Source organism: Sapajus apella, unplaced genomic scaffold (assembly GCF_009761245.1).
Source record: "Sapajus apella isolate SASKATOON/1434 unplaced genomic scaffold, GSC_monkey_1.0 scaffold46, whole genome shotgun sequence".
NCBI classification, from domain to species: domain Eukaryota; kingdom Metazoa; phylum Chordata; class Mammalia; order Primates; family Cebidae; genus Sapajus; species Sapajus apella.
Window position 1 is genome coordinate 1524258 of NW_022436986.1, and position 18270 is coordinate 1542527.

At 48.6% G+C, this 18270-nt stretch overlaps 2 protein-coding genes across 5 annotated transcripts in view; both read left to right on the top strand.

Moving 5' to 3' along the window:
- The window catches only part of GLIPR2 (GLI pathogenesis related 2), a 50735-nt gene that overhangs the window by 17889 nt on the left and 14576 nt on the right, over positions 1 to 18270 (top strand). Inside the window, exon 5 of one of the 4 annotated variants that reach the window (XM_032240058.1) lies at positions 8539 to 10074. The exons of 2 other annotated variants lie outside the window; for them this stretch is intronic. In XM_032240058.1, coding sequence (XP_032095949.1) covers positions 8539 to 8699 — 161 coding nt within the window. In that variant the 3' untranslated portion in view covers positions 8700 to 10074. Of the gene's footprint in view, positions 1 to 8538; positions 10075 to 18270 lie in introns of those variants that run through there. One more of the 4 variants, XM_032240060.1, reaches the window with a different exon arrangement.
- On the top strand, positions 14336 to 17382 carry CCIN (calicin). Its single transcript, XM_032240053.1, has one exon. The coding sequence runs from the start codon at positions 15550 to 15552 to the stop codon at positions 17314 to 17316; it is 1767 nt and encodes a 588-aa protein (XP_032095944.1). The 5' UTR covers positions 14336 to 15549; the 3' UTR covers positions 17317 to 17382.

Below are 18270 nucleotides of genomic sequence, written 5' to 3' on the forward strand. Positions count from 1 at the left end.
TTTTTTTTTTTTTTTTTTTTTTTTTTTTTTTTTTTTTTTTTTGAGATGGAGTCTCACTCCATTGCCCAAGGTGGAGTGCAGTGGCACAATCTCGGCCCACTGCAACCTCCATCTCCCAGGTTCAAGTGATTCTCCCACCTCGGCCTCCTGATGAATATTTTTATATGATATGAACAGTTAGAACCATCAAAGGTGAAAAGTTTTCTTCTAGCCCTGACCCCTACCTAGCACTTTCCCTCCCAAGAGACAACCAGAGATACCAGTTTCCTGTGAATCATTCCGGAGTTATCCTGTGCTTATGCCAGCTTGTGTGTATAAATGTTCTCTTTTCCCTTTTCCACACTCTGGTGTTAAGAGTATGTGATCTGCTTTATGCTTGTCAGAAATTGTGCCATATCATACAAAAAGTGCTCACTCATTCTTTCCTACCTTTGTAAATTATTCCTATGTGAGGATATACTGTGACATATTTAGTGTTTTTCAAAGATATAGTCTAAGAAGTTTGATTCATAGCAGGAAAGAGGATGTCATCCCTTGAGGAAAAAGAAAAAGGAACCTTCATTAGATTAGAGTTAGACACCAGTGTGTATTTGATGGTTGCTAAGGAAGTTGTGTCATTTAATTAAGCTCTGAATACCCATAGCTTAATTCCCTCTGTGCAGACAGAAACCTCCCTATCGAGAGGAAAGATTGCTTAGCCTCATCTGTTTGGACAAGGCTGCCACAGGCACTCATGCTGCTGATGTGCACTTTGTGTCTAATTATTTTCTTGGCAACCAATGGATAAATGGCAGCTTCTTCCTTTTCTGGGAGACAGAGAGAGTGGGAGTGTCAGTGGCCCAAGCATGTGATATCCTGAGAGAGCAGGCTAGTGTGAGAAAGGACTTGAGCCTTTGGATACGGCCTATAGAAGTAGGGACACCTGGCAACGCTGCAGAGAGCCTGGAGCTGTGACCCAAACATATTAAGAACCAAGGGCAAGGCCAGGCATGGTGGTTCACGCCTGTTATCCCAGCACTTTGGGAGGTCGAGGTGGGTGGATCACGATGTCAGGAGTTCAAGGCCCGCCTGGACAAGATGATGAAGCCCGTCTTTACTAAAAATACAAAAATTAGCTGGGCACAGTGGCAGGTGCCTTTAATCCCCGCTACCTAGGAGGCTGAGGCAGGAGAATCACTTGAACCCTTGAACCCCGGGGGCGGAGGTTGCAGTGAGCCAAGATCACGCCACTGCACTCCAGCGTGGGTGGCAGGGTGAGACTCTGTCTCAGAAAAAAAAAAAAAAAAACCAAGGGCAAATAGGCAAGCAGTCTTTCTCGTCTTTTCTGGGTGGAAACCAGAGCTTTTTAAACAGTAGTTAATACAAGATTAAAGATAATTGACAAATATGCATAATTGTGCTTAGGGTTTGTTTTCTTTTCATTCTTGCTTCAATTATATCAACTATGTAGATTTGTGTTTATATTTGATTATTTTCATAAACAATTCAGTGACTTGCAGTCCTCTGTGAATGTAGACAAAAAAATAAATTATAGCTAAGTTTTACAATGTTTTAAATGGCTGGGCATAGTGGTTCACACCTGTAATCCTAGCGCTTTGGGAGGTCAAGGCGGGTGGATCACTTGAGGTCAGGAGTTCGAGACCAGCCTGACCAACATGGGAAAACCCCATTTCTACTAAAAATACCAAAATTAGTCAAGCATGGTGGCGTATACCTGTAATCCCAGCTACTCGGAAGGCTGAGGCAGAAGAATCGCTTGAACCCAGGAGTTGGAGGTTGCAGTGAGACAAGATCGTGCCACTCCAGCCTGGGCAACAGAGCAAGACTCTGTCTCAAATAAATAAATAAATGGAGTTTAACTATAGGGGAAAAAATAGAATTTAATCCACAAACATTTATTTCAGTCCTTACCATACATAGGATGCAATGGGAAGCACCGATTTTGTCTCTTTCTTTTTTGTCCACTTTCTTTTTAAATTTTTTAGTAAAATAGGCTGGGTGTGGTAGCTTATGCCTGTAACCACAGCACTTTGGGAGGCCAAGGCAGGAGGATCCCTTCAGTCCAGGAGCTCAAGACCAGCTTGGGCAACATGGCAAGACCCCGTCTCTACAAAAAATTTAAAAACTAGGCTGGGCACAGTGGCTCATGCCTGTAATCCCAGAACTTTGGGAGGCCAAGGCTAGTGGATCATCTGAGGTTGGGAGCTCAAGACCAGTCTGACCAACATGGTGAAACCTCATCTCTACTACAAATACAAAAATTAGCCAGGCGTGGTGGCACAAGTCTATAATCCCAGCTACTTGGGAGGCTGAGGCATGAGAATCGCTTGAATCTGGAAAGCAAAGGTTGCAGTGAGCTGAGAGCCTGGGCAACACAGTGAGACTCCATCTCAAAAAAAAAAAAAATTAACTAGCTGGGTGTGGTGGCATGTGCCTATGGTCCTGGCTACTCAGGAGGCTGAGACAGGAGGATTACTTGAGCCAAGGAGGTTGAGGTTGCAGTTAGCCATGATTGCACCACTGCACTCCAGCCTGGGCAACAGAGTAAAGCCATGTCTTTTAAAAAAAAAGAAAAAGAGAAAAAGAAATTGTAGTAAAACATATATAACTGAAAATTTACCATTTTCACCATTTTAGGTATACAGTTCAGTGGCCATAAATACATTTACACTGTTATGCAATCATCACCACCATCTATCTTTAGAATTATTTTCATCTTCACAGATTGAAACTCTGTACCCCTTAGACCAGGAGTCCCTAACTCCTGGGCTGTGGACCAGTATGGGCCCATGGCCTGTTAAGAACTTGGCCGCACAGCAGGAGGTGAGCAGTGGACGAGTGAGGTTACTGCCTAAACTCCGCCTCCTGTCAGATCAGTGGTGGCATTCGATTCTCATAGGAGCTCAAACCCTATTATGAATTCTTCATGCAAGGTATCTAGGTTGCATACTCCTTATGAGAATCTTAACTAATGTCTGAAACCATTCCCACCCAACCATTGTTCTACTTTTGGTTTTAACCATTATAGCTACCTAATATAAATGGAATCATACAATATTTGTCCATTTGTGTCTAGCTTATTTCACTTAGCATAATGTTTTCAAGGTTTATCCATACTATAGCATGTGTCAGAATTCCATTTTTTTTTTTTTGAGATGGAGTTTCACTCTTGTTACCCAGGCTGGAGTGCAATGGCGCAATCTCGGCTCACCGCAACCTCTGCCTCCTGGGTTCAAGCAATTCTCCTGCCTCAGCCTCCTGAGTAGCTGGGATTACAAGCACACGCCACCATGCCCAGCTGATTTTTTGTATTTTTAGTAGAGACGGGGTTTCACCATGTTGACCAGGATGTTCTCGATCTCTTGACCTCGTGATCCACCTGCCTCGGCCTCCCAAAGTGCTGGGATTACAGGCGTGAGCCACCGCGCCCGGCCCAGAATTCCTTTTTATTTTTATTTTTTTGAGGAGTCTCACTCTGTCGCCCAGACTGGAGTGCAGTGGTGTAGACTCAGCTCACTGCAACCTTCATGTAGACTCAGCTCACTGCAACCTTCATCTCCAAGGTTCAAGCAACTCTCCTGCCTCAGCCTCCCACGTAGCTAGGGTTCCAGGCAGCCACCACCATACCCCGCTAATTTTTGTATTTATAGTAGAGACAGGGTTTTGCTACATTGGCCAGGCTGGTCTCAAACTCCTGACCTCAAGTGATCCACCAACCTCAGCCTCCCAAAGTACAATTCTATGTTTTTTTTTTTTGTTTTTTTTTTTTGAAAGGGTTTTACTCATGTTTCCCAGGCTGGAGTGCCATGGCGCGATCTCGGCTCACCACAACTTCCGCCTCCTGGGTTCAGGCAATTCTCCTGCCTCAGCCTCCTGAGTAGCTGGGATTACAGGCACGCACCACCATGCCCAGCTAATTTTTTGTATTTTTAGTAGAGACGGGGTTTCACCATGTTGACCAGGATGGTCTCGATCTCTTGACCTCGTGATCCACCCGCCTCGGCCTCCCAAAGTGCTGGGATTACAGGTTTGAGCCACTGCGCCCGGCCAATTCTATGTTTAATTTTTTGAGGAACTGCCATACTGTCTTCCAGAGCAGCTCTGTCATTTTACATTCCCATTAACAGTGCACAAGAGTTCCAATTTCTCAATTTCTTTGCCAAAACTTGTTATGTTCTATTGTTTTCATTTCTGTTTTTTATAATAGCCATCCTACTGGGTGTGAAGTGGTTTCCCTCTTTCTTTCTTAACCACCCTATGGGAAGCTTAGCTACTCTGTTCATGATTTTTCTCCTTCCTCCCTCCGTTTCTTCCTTTTTTCACCAAACGTTTATTGAGCACCTGCTTATGCCAGGCCCGGTGCTAAACACTAGGCATATGGTGGTCAATAAAACAGATGTGGCACCTGTCCTCACATAGCTTACCCAATCATAAGCCAGATGTTTAGGAGGAAACAATCTCTTCAGTGTTACTTTAGCAAATGAATGCTATCCCATGACATGGAATGTAAATGTTGCATTGATCTCTGTAAGTGCTAAACCATAAAGATGGAAGGGATGAACACCCTGCCTCTGCTCCCCAAGAGATAAGAATTTATGCAAGGCATGGTGGCTCATGCTTATAATCCCAACAGTTTGGGAGGCTGAGGCAGGAGGATCACTTGAGATCAGGAGTTTGAGGCCATCCTGGCCAACATGGCGAAACCCTATCTCGAATGAAGATACAAAAATTAGCTGGGTGTCATGGTGCTCACCTGTAGTCCCAGCTACCCAGGAGGCTGAGGCATGAGAATCACTTGAACACAAGAAGCGGAGTTTGCAGTGAGCCTGAACAACAGAGTGAGACTGTCTCAAAAAAAAAAAAAAAATTATGATCATTGAGCAAAGAATATATGACAGCATCAACTCTTTGACTCCCAAATGGGAGGAGATTTGGAAGCTAAGCTATATTCGTAGCCTGAAAGGATAAGCAAGTGAAGGACAGGCAGCCTGGGAAATGGCAAGACTGGTGCCGTCTGGAGGGTGGAGCAGTAGCTTGAGAGGGAACTGAGCTGTTTGACTCAGAGCAGAAGGACTCGAACGAGGCAATAATGTGTTGAAGTCTCAAAGAGCCCAAAACATAGAAGGCTGTGCTTCCAGAGAGGGCAGAACTGGAGTCCAAGATGGATCTTCTATATGACTTTTATTCATCAATTCCACTCATTCTTTCAAACGTTTATTTTACACTTTTCATGTGCCAGGCTATGCCAAGGTACTGGGTATATTTTGGTGATTAAAACAAATTTGACCTATGCCTATATGGACTCAGCTCAGTGAAGGGGCCAAACAATAACCAAGTAATCAAGCAAACGCATCACGCAAATGAGAAGAATTTTACCTAGGGGATAAAAACAGGGTGTGGTAAGAATATCTTTGGAGGGAGATGTTCAGTAAATAAAAGGGTGTTTGCAGGCTGGGTGCGGTGGCTCACGCCTGTAATCCCAACACTTTGGGAGGCTGAGGCGGGTGGATCATCTGAGGTCAGGAGTTCAAGATCAGCCTGACCAATATGGTGAGACTTGTCTCTACTAAAAATACAAAAATTAGCTGGGCATGGTGGCACATGCCTGTAATCCCAGCTACTTGGGAGGCTGAGACAGGAGAACTGCTTGAACCCAGAAGGCAGAGGTTGCAGTGAGCCAAGATTGTGCCATTGCACTACAGCCTGGGCGACAGTGAGACTCCATCTCAAAAACAAATAAATAAATAAAGGGTTTTTCCAAATGACTTATTTGAACAAGTGACATTTAGGCTAAGACCCAGGGACAAGAAGCTGTTGGTCATCAGAAGAGTGTCTTGGCTGGGCGTGGTGGATCACACCTATAATCTCTGCACTTCGGGAAACGAAGGCAGAAGGATCACTTGAGCCCAGGAGTTCAAGATCAGCCTATGTAACACAGAGAGACCCTGTCTCTTACAAATAATTTTTGAAAAATGATCCAGCAGTGGTGGCACTTGCCTGTGATTGCAGCTACTCAGGAAGCTGAGGTGGGAGGGTCTCCTGAGCCCTGGAGGTAGAAGCTGCAGTAACCTATGATCACGCCATTGAACTCCAGCCTAGGTGACAGAGAGAGATCCTGTCAGAAAGAAAAGAAGAGAAGAGGAAGGGAAGGAGAGAGGAAGGGAAGGGAAGAAGAAGGAAGGAAAAGAAGAAGAAGAAAATGTGGAAGGGCTCTGTGTGGGACATACACTGGTTCAAGGAATGGAGAGGAGGTCACTGCACCAAAGGATTCACTTTCTTTTTTTTTGAGACAGTCTCACTCTGACTCTGTCACCCAGACTGGAATCCAGTGGTGTGATCTTGGCTCACTGCAAACTCTGCCTACCAGGTTTAAGCGATTCTCCAACCTCAGCCTCCCTAGTAGCTGGGATTACAGGCACCCACCACCACGCCTGGCTAATTTTTTTGTATTTTTAGTAGAGATGGGGTTTTGCCACATTGGCCAGGCTGGTCTCGATCTCCTGACCTTGTGATCTGCACACTTTGGCCTCCCAAAGTGCTGGGATTACAGGTGTGAGCCATCACACCCAGCGGATTCACTTTCATTCTAGGTGCAGTTGGGAACAAGTGAAGGATTGTTAAGCAGGGAAGTAAACAGATATGATTTATGTCTCAAAATGATCACTCTGAATACTAAGTAGAAAATGAGGCTGGGTGTAGTGGCTCATGCCTGTAATCCAAGCACTTCTGGAGGCTGAGGCGGGTGGATCACCTAAGGTCAAAATATCGAAACCAGCCTGGGCAACATGGTAAAACCCATCTCTTCTAAACATACAAAAAAAATTTAGCTGGGTGTGGTGGTGCATGCTTGTAGTCCCAGCTACTCAGGAATCTGAGGTGGGAGGATCACTTGAACCCAGGAGGTGGAGGTTGCAGTGAGCCGAGGTTGTGACACTGCACTCCAGCCTGAGTGACAGAGACTCTGTGTCAAAAAAAAAAAAAAAAAGAATGAAAATGAATTTGAGGGGCCAAGGGGGATGCCATGAACCAGTCAGGAGGCTACTACAGTGGTCCATGTGAGAAGTTTGTGGTTGGGACCAAGGTTGTGGGTGGACTTGAGATGCAATTTAGAGCTGGATTCTTCAAGACTGAATGCTAGGTTGTTGTGGGGGAAAAGAGGGAGAGGAAGGGACGCAGACTCACCCCTAGCAGTGTGTGCATGGAAGTACCGTTGATGGAGATGGGAGGACTGGGAGAAGAATAAGTCTAGGGACACAAAAACTGGGAGTGAGGTTTGGATAGGTTAAATCTGAGATGCCTGTGAGTCATCCATGTGGAAATGTCCAGTAAGTAGTTATGTCTGGAACACAGAGCAGAGGTTTGAGCTGGAGAAATAAATTTGGGAGCCAGGGAAAGATGAAATTCCCTGAAGAATGCTTAGGGGGAGCCGGGCGTGGTGGCTCAAGCCTGTAATCCCAGCACTTTGGGAGGCCGAGGCGGGTGGATCACGAGGTCAAGAGATCGAGACCATCCTGGTCAACACGGTGAAACCCCGTCTCTACTAAAGCTACAAAAAATTAGCTGGGCATGGTGGCACGTGCCTGTAATCCCAGCTACTCAGGAGGCTGAGGCAGGAGAATTGCCTGAACCCAGGAGGTGGAGGTTGCGGTGAGCCGAGATCGCGCCATTACACTCCAGCCTGGGTAACAAGGCAAAACTCTGTCTCAAAAAAAAAAAAAAAAAAAAAAAAGAGAAGGGGAGGAGGTGGCAGCAAAACAGGAGGAATGGCAAGAGACTGTGGCATCCTAGAAACCAAAAGGGGGAGGGGTGCCTTGAAAAGGAGAAGAGTAGGAAGTACAGGAAGTATTCCTGAGGTGTCAAGTAAGATGAAGACAAAAGGGAACCACCAGAGAGCTTCAAGATTGCAGCCTGGGGACAAGGTTAGCTGCAGGCACTAGGTAGAGTGGCATCCTAATTGTTGGGGCCACTGCAGTTTGTTGTGATCTCTGGGAGACTGCTGGAAGTTGGTGAGGTGCATAAGGTCTGTGTGGCTGGTGGAAAGGAACTGCTTTAAAAGTCAGGCAGTCTGGCCAGGTGCAGTGGCTCATGCCTGTAATTCCAGCACTTTGGGAGGCCGAGGCAGGTGGATCACCTGAGGTCAGGAGTTCAAGACCAGCTGGCCAACATGGTGAAATCTTGTCTCTACTAAAAATACAAAAAAATTAGCTGGGCATGGTGGCATGTACCTGTATTCCCAGCTATTTGGAAGGCTGAGGCAAGAGAATCTATCAAACCCAGGAGGTGGAGGTTGCAGAGAGCCAAGATCATACCACTGCACTCCAGCCCAGGTGACAGAGTGAGACTCCCATCTGGGTGGGTGCAGGGAAGAAGTCAGGTAGTCAGAGCATTTTGTCTCTCCTTCCCCTGCAGGGGTCTGTGAAGATCATGCTGCCCTGAGCCTGGCAAGATGGTGCAGGGGTTCAACAATCCCCTGCCATGTCCTTCTTCAGGCTCTGCCAATTCACCCGTGTCCCTCTCCCTCTGCCCGTTCCCCTACAGGACACTTCACAGCCATGGTATGGAAGAACACAAAGAAGATGGGAGTGGGGAAGGCATCCGCAAGTGACGGGTCCTCCTTTGTGGTGGCCAGATATTTCCCAGCAGGGAATGTTGTCAACCAGGGCTTCTTTGAAGAAAACGTCCTGCCACCAAAGAAGTAACTTGTCAAATGTAATGGAAAGGTGGCAGACTTAAGAACGTGGATATGAAGTGCCTAGAACAACCAAAACCTAGCTGTGCGTCTGCCCCAGTGGGAGTATGTGCTTGTGTGTATGATGAATGTGAGCGTCTCTGATATATACACTTGGACATACAGGTTTATGTGAGCTCATTCTTATTACAAGAGTGAGCAAATGAAGCATTAACCCTGATGGTTACCTAGACCACCATTATTTGGATTTGGGGGAGGGGAGAATCAGTTTTTTAATTTTTTTGTTATTTTTAAGCAAACTTCTTTTGTATCTTTCTTCTAATATCCATCCCTGGACTTTTTGTATTCCAAATGTTTGTGATGCTGAGAAATGAAGTTCATTTTATGAGATCTTCATGCGTCATAATCTACTTTTGGTAGATAATTAAGAGTATTAAACCCTCATTTAAATGTGACATAAGATACAGCTTTAAGCACATAAATATAAAGCAGCTTCCATCAGAAACATGGAGCAGGCAGGAGCTCCATTTTTACAGAATTATCGAGATTTCTGAGTTGTAAAACATGATGTCATCCTGCATGCCTCCCGGAATTCTCCAATGGGATCGCCAAAGAACAAATGGAGAAAAAAAGCTTTACTACCTTGCATTCTTCTACCCTTAAATAGCAAAGTACCCCTACCACCACCACCACCACCTCTTGCCCCTTCCCTCTTTTCTTAAACTTCTGGCATTTTAGAGCTCAGCAGGCTACCCAGGTTTCTGGAGAGTTGGGCTAGGCCTGAAGCTCCCCCTCCCCCACCTCTGCTAGGCGGCCCAGGCCTGGTCTGGGAGACAGCCCCCTCACTCTGCCTGGGCTCTTGGCCAAGCGGCCTTGGATGGATGAAGTCAGAGAGGTGGGGTGAGGGTGAGCTCACTCAGGGCCCCCAGAGGAAGCCCTCCAGCCTCTGCCCTCCCCCGACACAGGGTGGGAGCCCAGGCCTGTTCCTGGCAGCTGTGGCTGCAGCTGTGCCGCTGCTCCTTCCTGGAATGTGCAACAAGCCCAAATGTTCCAAGGAGACGTTCCAGGCAGGGGGCTTAGAAATGCTAATATGGTTCTGTGTTTTGCCTGAAACGATACCAGGTTCCCCTGAATAGCAACTTTACAAGGTCCATGTGGGAGGGACCAACCCAGATGCCATGCCAAGTGTCCCTGAAACCATGACAGCTCCATCTGTCAAGATGACAGGGGCAGGAGTGAGGGGGCTGCTGGCTTAACAGAGCCATCTGGGCAGGCCAATCCTCAAAGCAGCTCCTGAAGGTCTATGTTGCCCTGTGACCAGTCTCACGCTATGCCTCTCATTTCCCCGAGGATATTGACCAAGACAATAAAATCTTTTTCTTTGTATAGTGTCTTCCTCCAATGTGATTCATACCTGAAACTCAGTGGCTGAGACAATCCATGACTCTGAATTCCTCTCTTGATTAACTCAAGCCCTGGAATACCTGCAACCCATCCCCTGTGGACTGTGGTGCTTAAGTGGCCAAGTTTTAAGCCATGTGACCCACAAGCACAGAGCTGATTAGACTAGCTGTGGACACTGGATCCAACAGCAGCCAATCACCAGGCTGGCCATGGACTGGTAATTTCAGCTAAGAAATGTGGAGAGAATTTACCAGTGGAACTGAAAAAAATAAGGATGCCATTAATTGGAATTAGGGCCATGGCAAACCAAAGCTACTTGCAAGCCAGGCTATGAATAGGAAAGACATAGAAGCAAAGAAGCCAGTTATTGGAGGTACAAAAGGGGAGGAGATGCTGAGAATATTCTTGAATGTTCCTGAGTTTTCTAGCTCCAGCCTAAATCTGTATATCTTTAAAATATGCCCCTCATTTTCTTCAGGGCTTCCAAACAAACTGATATACCAGCCGATAGTCCCCAAAGATTAGAATTATATCGTCTCTTCCTAAAGGAAGACACCATGAATGGAAAATGTGAAGCCTGGCAGGAAGCTGATGGTGGGTGGAGTGGAGAGACCCCTCTGAGGTCCTTTTCTGGCCTCTCCTGGCAAGCTGCCAGCCAATGAACTTGGTGCTCTTCATGTCATCCCCCTCCACCCCAATACACACACACACACACAACCAGGTGGTAGAAGCGAGCATGCAGCCAGCCTCCACAGGCTGGAGTTTGTTTCCGCAGTTGGCTGGATTAAGGAAAAAGCTGGACCAGGGGAGCTTTCCTGAGCTGAAGAAATGCCAGACGGTGAAGCTGGCCGAGCAGGTGGGCACTAATCTCACTTTAAAGGATTTATTGAAGATGGCAAGCCTCACAATCCGAAAAGAATGAGGACAAACCAAACTGCGGCTCTCCTTTGTAGCCAGAGGACAGAAGAAGGAGACAGATCTCTGGGTGCAAGGCTTTTCCTCTCCCTGGGCCTCAGTTTATACACCTGTATGAGGCCTGGCACATGGAATTAGGTCTATCAGTTCTCTCAGGCCCCCATGACACCTCCAGACCAACTTAATGCTGTAAGTGTCTGATGAGAGAGCTCATTCCTGCCTTGGTGCTCTGGGACCCGAAACAAAAACAAGCATGACTACCTCCATCACTGAAATGCCCCCAAGGCTGAAGTTTGCAGGTGGGGGGGGGGAGAGGGCAAAGGAGTTGTGAAGCAGCAGGGCCTGACCCACCCACCTCTTGCTCCCTGGTGAAGATGCCCCAGGAGGCAAGATCTGCCGGTCTGCACGCCCATGGGATCCAGGTGTCTGGCATCAGCACTGAGGCCTCATCCTTCACCCAAGTCGCTGCTGCTTGGAAGAAGTTCAGGGCTGAAGAGGTATTGAGAGCTTAATTATTCTTCCAGGGAGACAGCTGACCCAGAGAGCCTCATCTAAGCTCTACCCCTGGCCTCTGGAGGCAGAGGCTGAAATTGATGTCTTCTTTCAATGGGGAAAACAGAAGTTCTTCACCTTGTGCATATATCATATCCCAAGTCTAAGTCTCTCTGTCCTATTCAGGCAGGAAGGTGGACACATTCAGTTTAAAGGGGTATTTTCAAATAATTTTCAAGTTACCAAATTTAAAATAAGGAAAAGTCTAGGTCTGGAATGAAAGAATGAGGGAGGAAGACAATGAGAACGAGAACATGACTAAGCCAGGGAGGGAAAGAACTAGACCCGCTCAGATTCCCAAGGCTGACACTGAAATTTCCTGGGAAGGGCGCTGAGGACGGCCCGAGGGTCTGGAGTGGGGCTTGGGCCCAGATTGGAGATCAGGGGCAGGTCTTTCCTGCACCTTCTCGCGAATGCCTGGGCGAGATGCAAGTCGAGGCCCTTCCTAGGGTCTCTTCCCAAAGGCTGGTCCAGGTGGGGCCGCTGGGCTCTTTTGCCTCCCCCTCCCTCTCCCGCGGGGCTCCAGCTGGCCCTTATCCCCTCCTTACACAAACAGCAGTGCCACAGATGCCCCACAGTACTTCTAGAGCCCCACGCCTGCCAGGAATCTGTCCGAGCCCGTGGACATCCTCCTCTCTCCCCGCAGCGGGACTCGCAGGGGTCAGGAACTCCCCAACTGTTGCTGGGAGTCGGAGGCGGCCTGCTGGCCTCTGGCGGGCGCGCCCCCGTTGGGGCTCAGCGTCCCCATCTGTAAAGTGGGGAAAGGTGTGTGTCTGTGGGGATCTAAGAAGTCCTGCCAGGCTGAGAGCCCTCGATCCTGCTGTTTGCATTCCAAGGTCGCGGCGGAAAGCACGGCGCTGCGGCCTCTGCACGGTGGCGCGTGGAGGTAAAGCGAAAAACGGGACGCCCCGCGCCTCTTTTCCATCCTGGAGAGGGGTTGGGGTGGTGCCTGGCGCGGAGGCGGTGCGCTCGGGGCTGGTGACGACCCTCCAGCGCCACCGCGTGGCTGGACTGGGCTTGGGCGGCCGACCCAGAAGAGACGTGAGGGAGCCGCAGCCTCCCCAGCTGCCATGAAACCAGAACCACGACGACCGCAGGTATTTATGAAGGGAGCAGCCACGAACGCCGGTGCTGGGCGAACTGGTGTAATATGAGTAAGAAAATGGCAGCTAACATTAATTGAGGGTTTATGACAAGCCCACTACTCTCTAGTCCTCTTCTCGTTTAAACTATAATAACAGACGCCTCTAATCCCAACACCTTGAGAGACCAAGGCGGGTGGATCACCTGAGGTCAGGAGTTTGAGAACAGCTTGGCAACATGGTGAAACACTGTCTCTACTAAAAACACAGAACTGGCCAGGGGCGGTGGCTCACGCCTGTAATCTCAGCACTTTGGGAGGCCGAGGAGGGTGGATCACCTGAGGTCAGGAGTTTGAGACCAGCCTGGCCAACATGGTGAAACGCCGTCTCTACTAAAAATACAAAAAATTAGCCGGGCATGGTGGCGCACGCCTGTAATCCCAGCTACTTGGGAGGCTGAGGCAGGAGAATTCTTGAATATGGGAGGTGGAGGTTGCAGTGAGCTGAGATTGCGCTATTGCACTCCAGCCTGGGCAACAAGAGTGAAACTCCGTCTCAAAAAAACAAAACAAAATTTAGCCGGGTGTGGTGGCAGGTGCCTGTAATCCCAGCTACTCGGGAGGGTCTTGTGGGGGAGGGGGAAAAGACAGGGGAATTGCAATTGAAAAAAGAAGAATAATTCATGCGGACTCGGCTGTGCAGAAGACTGGACAGTTTTGATTTTTGAGAAGTCTCTGTCACCTAGGATAGAATGCAATGGCATGATCTCTGCTCAGTGCAACCTCCGCCTCTCGGGTTCAAGTGATTCTCCTACCTCAGTCTCCCAAGTAGCTGGGATTACAGGCATTACAGGCATGTGCCACATGATTGGCTAATTTTTTTTTTTTTTTTTTTGAGACAGAATCTTGCTTTGCCACCCAGGCTGGAGTGCAATGGCGTGATCTCAGCTCACCTCTGTCTCCCCAGTTCAAGCGAATCTCCTGCCTCAGCTTCCCAAGTAGCTGGGACTACAGGCATGCGCCACCATGCCCAGCTAATTTTTGTAGTTTTAGTAGAGATGGGGTTTCACTATGTTGGCCAGGCTGGCCTCGAACTCCTGACCTCAAGCCATCCACCCACCTTGGCCTCCCAAAGGGCTGGGATTATAGGTGTGAACCACCGCACCCGGCCTGATTTTTGTATTTTTAGTAGAGACAGGGTTTCACCGTGTTGGCCAGGCTGGTCTTGAACCCCGGACCTCAGGTGATCTGCCTGCCTCGGCCTCCCAAAGTGCTAGTATTACAGGCATGAGCCACTGTGCCCTGCCTGGAGTTTTATTATTACTCAAATTAGCCTCCAGAGCATTGGGGGAGCAGAGTTTTTAAGGATAACTTTGTGGATAGGGGAAAGCCAATGAGCCAGGAGTGCTGCTGACTGGTCAGAGATGAAATCTTAGGGAGTCAGAGCTGTCTTCTTGGGCTGAGTCAGTTCCTGGGTGGGGCCCACAAGATCAGATGAGTAGTATATCAGTTTGAGTGGTGCCAGCTGACCCATCAAGTGCAGGGTCTGCAAAGCATTGTAAGCACTGATCTTAGGAGCAGTTTAGGGAGGGTCAGAATCTTGTAGCCTCCAGCTGCATGACTCCTAAATCATAATTCTAATCTTGTGGCTAATATTAGTCCTACAAAGACAATCTAGTCCCCAGGCAAGAAGGAGGTCTGCTTTGGGAAAGGGCTATTACTGTCTTTGTTTAAACTATAAACTATATGTATAGGTTTCTCCCAAAGTTAGTTCAGCCTTTTCCAAGGAATGAATAAGGCCAGCTTGGAGGCTAGAAGCAAGATGGAGTCAGCTAAGTTGATCTCTTTCACTGTCTTAGTCATAATTTTGCAAAGGGGGTTTCAAGCTGAGATGGCACCACTGCATTCCAGCCTGGGCAACAGAGCAAGACTCTGTCTCAAAAAAATAAAAATAAATTCGTAATAATCTTTGAAGCAAGTACTACTATCAAATATTAGCTCTATCTCACAGAGGAGGAAACAGGTTTAGAAAGTCTGAGCCACTCGCCCATGTCCACCCTTGATGGAGACACTTGGAAACGTGGGGGGGACATTCTAGTTTGCCATGGAGCTGAAATAATGTGGGCTTTAAAGACCCTCCATGCCCCAGTTTGTGGTTAACCCCTGTATCCCTGCTCCAGGGAGTGGCCTCCACCTCTCCATTTTGAAGGAGAATAATGTCCGTGGCCACCAAGGTCAGAAGCCAAAGGGCAGAACTTTTCTCTGATGCCCAGGAGCCTTGGCAGGAAGAGTGCTTGGAGAGTTGAGAGTCAGAGTCTGGGGAAGTTGGGTAGTCAGGTGCTTCTAGAATGGTAGGAACAGTGCCAGGTTGCTAAGGTTCTTAGCCTTGCTCTGCTTCCAATAGGCTATGTGATCTTAAGCAAGTCCCTTCTTTTCTCTGGGTCTCCGTTTCCCTCAAAATGAGAGGATTCTTCTAGAAGGTCTGATCATCTCTTCCCTTTTCCCCACCTCCACTTATCTTTCCTACACAAACTTCTCCCCACTGTCCCACCTACCCTGGCTCTGACATTCCAGAAGCCTTGAACTGTTTGAAAGTCCCAGGTAGGATTTGTTGCCCATCCCTGAGGTTCCTTCTGAGCTCTGGACCCTGGCTTTAGGTCCTGGTAGAATATGTCACCTTGACAGGTTGGAGAGATCAGTGGGGAGGAAGATTCAGTGCCTCTGAGACAGACCTCAGGAAGGCCTGCATTGTGATGACCTCATCCACTCTGTGACATCATCCTCACTCCCACCCTCTCTTCTCCTGGTCAACCACTCTGCAAACAACCATCAATCTGAATCCCAAAGGCCTGAGAAAGTCTGTTCTCCAGTACCTGCTGCTGATCTGTTTCAGCCAACCAGAAACAACATGAAATTGGAATTCACCGAGAAAAACTACAACAGCTTCGTGCTGCAGAACCTGAATAGACAGAGGAAACGCAAAGAGTACTGGGACATGGCCCTGAGCGTGGACCACCACGTCTTCTTCGCACATCGCAACGTGCTGGCTGCTGTCTCCCCGCTGGTAAGGAGCCTCATCTCCAGCAATGACATGAAGACCACCGATGAGCTCTTCATCACCATTGACTCCAGTTACCTGAGCCCGGTCACAGTGGACCAGCTCCTGGACTACTTCTATAGTGGCAAGGTGGTGATCTCTGAGCAAAACGTGGAGGAGCTTCTTCGTGGGGCTCAGTATTTCAACACACCACGCCTTCGAATTCACTGTAATGACTTCCTTATTAAGTCCATCCGCCGTGCCAACTGCTTGCGCTACCTCTTCTTGGCCGAGCTATTTGAGCTCAAAGAGGTATCAGACTTAGCTTACTCTGGCATTCGCGACAACTTCCACTACTGGGCCAGTCCTGAGGGCTCCATGCACTTCATGCGCTGTCCCCCTGTTATCTTTGGCCGCCTGCTCCGTGATGAAAACCTTCACGTGCTCAATGAGGACCAGGCTCTCAGCGCACTCATCAATTGGGTATATTTCCGGAAGGAGGAACGGGAGAAGTATTTCAAGAAGTTCTTCAATTACATCAGTCTCAATGCTGTCTCCAACAAGACACTGGTGTTTGCCAGCAACAAGCTGATGGGCATGGAGAACACCTCATCCCATGCAACACTGATTGAGAGTGTCCTAATGGACCGCAAGCAGGAGCGGCCATGCAGCCTGCTGGTCTACCAGCGGAAAGGGGCCCTGCTCGATTCAGTGGTCATCCTCGGTGGCCAGAAGGCCCATGGCCAGTTCAACGATGGAGTGTTTGCCTATATCATCCAGGAGAACCTGTGGATAAAGCTCTCCGACATGCCTTATCGGGCAGCAGCACTTAGTGCCACCTCTGCTGGTCGCTACATCTACATCTCTGGTGGCACCACTGAGCAGATTTCAGGGCTGAAGACGGCCTGGCGGTATGACATGGATGACAACTCCTGGACCAAGTTGCCTGACCTGCCCATCGGGCTTGTGTTCCACACCATGGTGACCTGCGGGGGGACGGTGTACTCAGTGGGCGGGAGCATTGCCCCAAGGCGGTATGTATCCAACATTTATCGCTATGATGAGCGGAAGGATGTCTGGTGCCTGGCAGGGAAGATGAGCATCCCCATGGATGGCACCGCCGTGATCACGAAAGGCGACCGGCATCTGTACATTGTCACTGGACGGTGCTTGGTGAAAGGTTATATCTCCCGGGTCGGGGTAGTGGACTGCTTTGACACCAACACCGGGGATGTGGTCCAGTGTATCACTTTCCCCATTGAGTTCAACCACCGACCCCTGCTCTCTTTCCAACAAGACAACATCCTCTGCGTGCACAGCCACCGGCAGAGCGTGGAAATCAATCTGCAGAAGGTAAAGGCCAGCAAGACAACCACCTCAGTGCCTCTCTTGCCCAACAACTGCCCCTTGGATGTGTCCCATGCTATATGCTCCATTGGAGACAACAAGGTGTTTGTATGTGGGGGTGTCACCACCGCCAGCGATGTCCAGACAAAGGACTACACCATCAATCCAAATGCCTTCTTGCTGGACCAAAAGACAGGCGAGTGGAAGACCCTGGCTCCCCCACCAGAGGCACTGGACTGTCCTGCCTGCTGTCTAGCCAAGCTACCTTGCAAAATTCTTCAAAGAATTTAAACAACATTTTAAGTGGGAGAATAAGTAAATGCATTATTATTCACAATTTAATGAGAAAGAGAGGAAGATGGCCTGTTGGTTCCTTCTTATTGTTCCAGTCCACACTTTGTCCTGAAGGTGGAGATCCTGGGGTAGAGCTGCTCGCAGTGGGTGGAAACTCAGGGCTACTGTGTTACTGGAGGTCTCCAACAGGGGCTGGAAAGGAACCCCTGGTGGGTGGGACAGGCCTCTCCCAGGCCTGGCCAAGGCAATGTCTGTCTCCTATTCTCTACCCCTGTGATCACCTCTCAGGCTTCTGCTAGATCGACAGGTAAACATCGCTCAGAGCTGTGAAGCATTGAGCTCCTCTAGTACCCACTTCCCTTGGGTCTCCCATGAAAGTAGGAGAGGACCTGTCCCAGGTCTAAGAGAGGAACCTCACGGCCAGGAGGGAGAAGGTGATCTAGGCAAGGCACAGAAAAGAAGGCAGAAGGAACAGGGGAGGCAAAGTGGCTTGGCTACTATATTTGCCCATGCAGCTATGGTAGTTTGTGTCTCATTTGTGGGCAAGATGGAGGTTTCTTACAATTGTTTCTAGTAAGCCAGTTGCATTGATAACTTTCTCCAGGAACATGAGTCTGAGGGACTGGGGATTAAAGAGAGGCCAGTAAAGGGAGAAGAAAGAAACATATATCCTGGCCAGGCATGGTGGCTCATGCCTGTAATCCCAGCACTTTGGAAGGCAGAGACAGGAGGATCACCTGAGCCCAGGAGTTTGAGACCAGCCTGGGCAATAAAGCGAGACCCCATTTCAAGTATAAAAAGCAGATCGCCAGGCGTGGTGGCTCACGCCTGTAATCCCAGCACTTTGGGAGGCCGAGGCAGGTGGATCACGAGGTCAACAGATCGAGACCATCCTGGTCAACATGGTGAAACCCTGTCTCTACTAAAAAAAAACTACAAAAAATTAGCTGG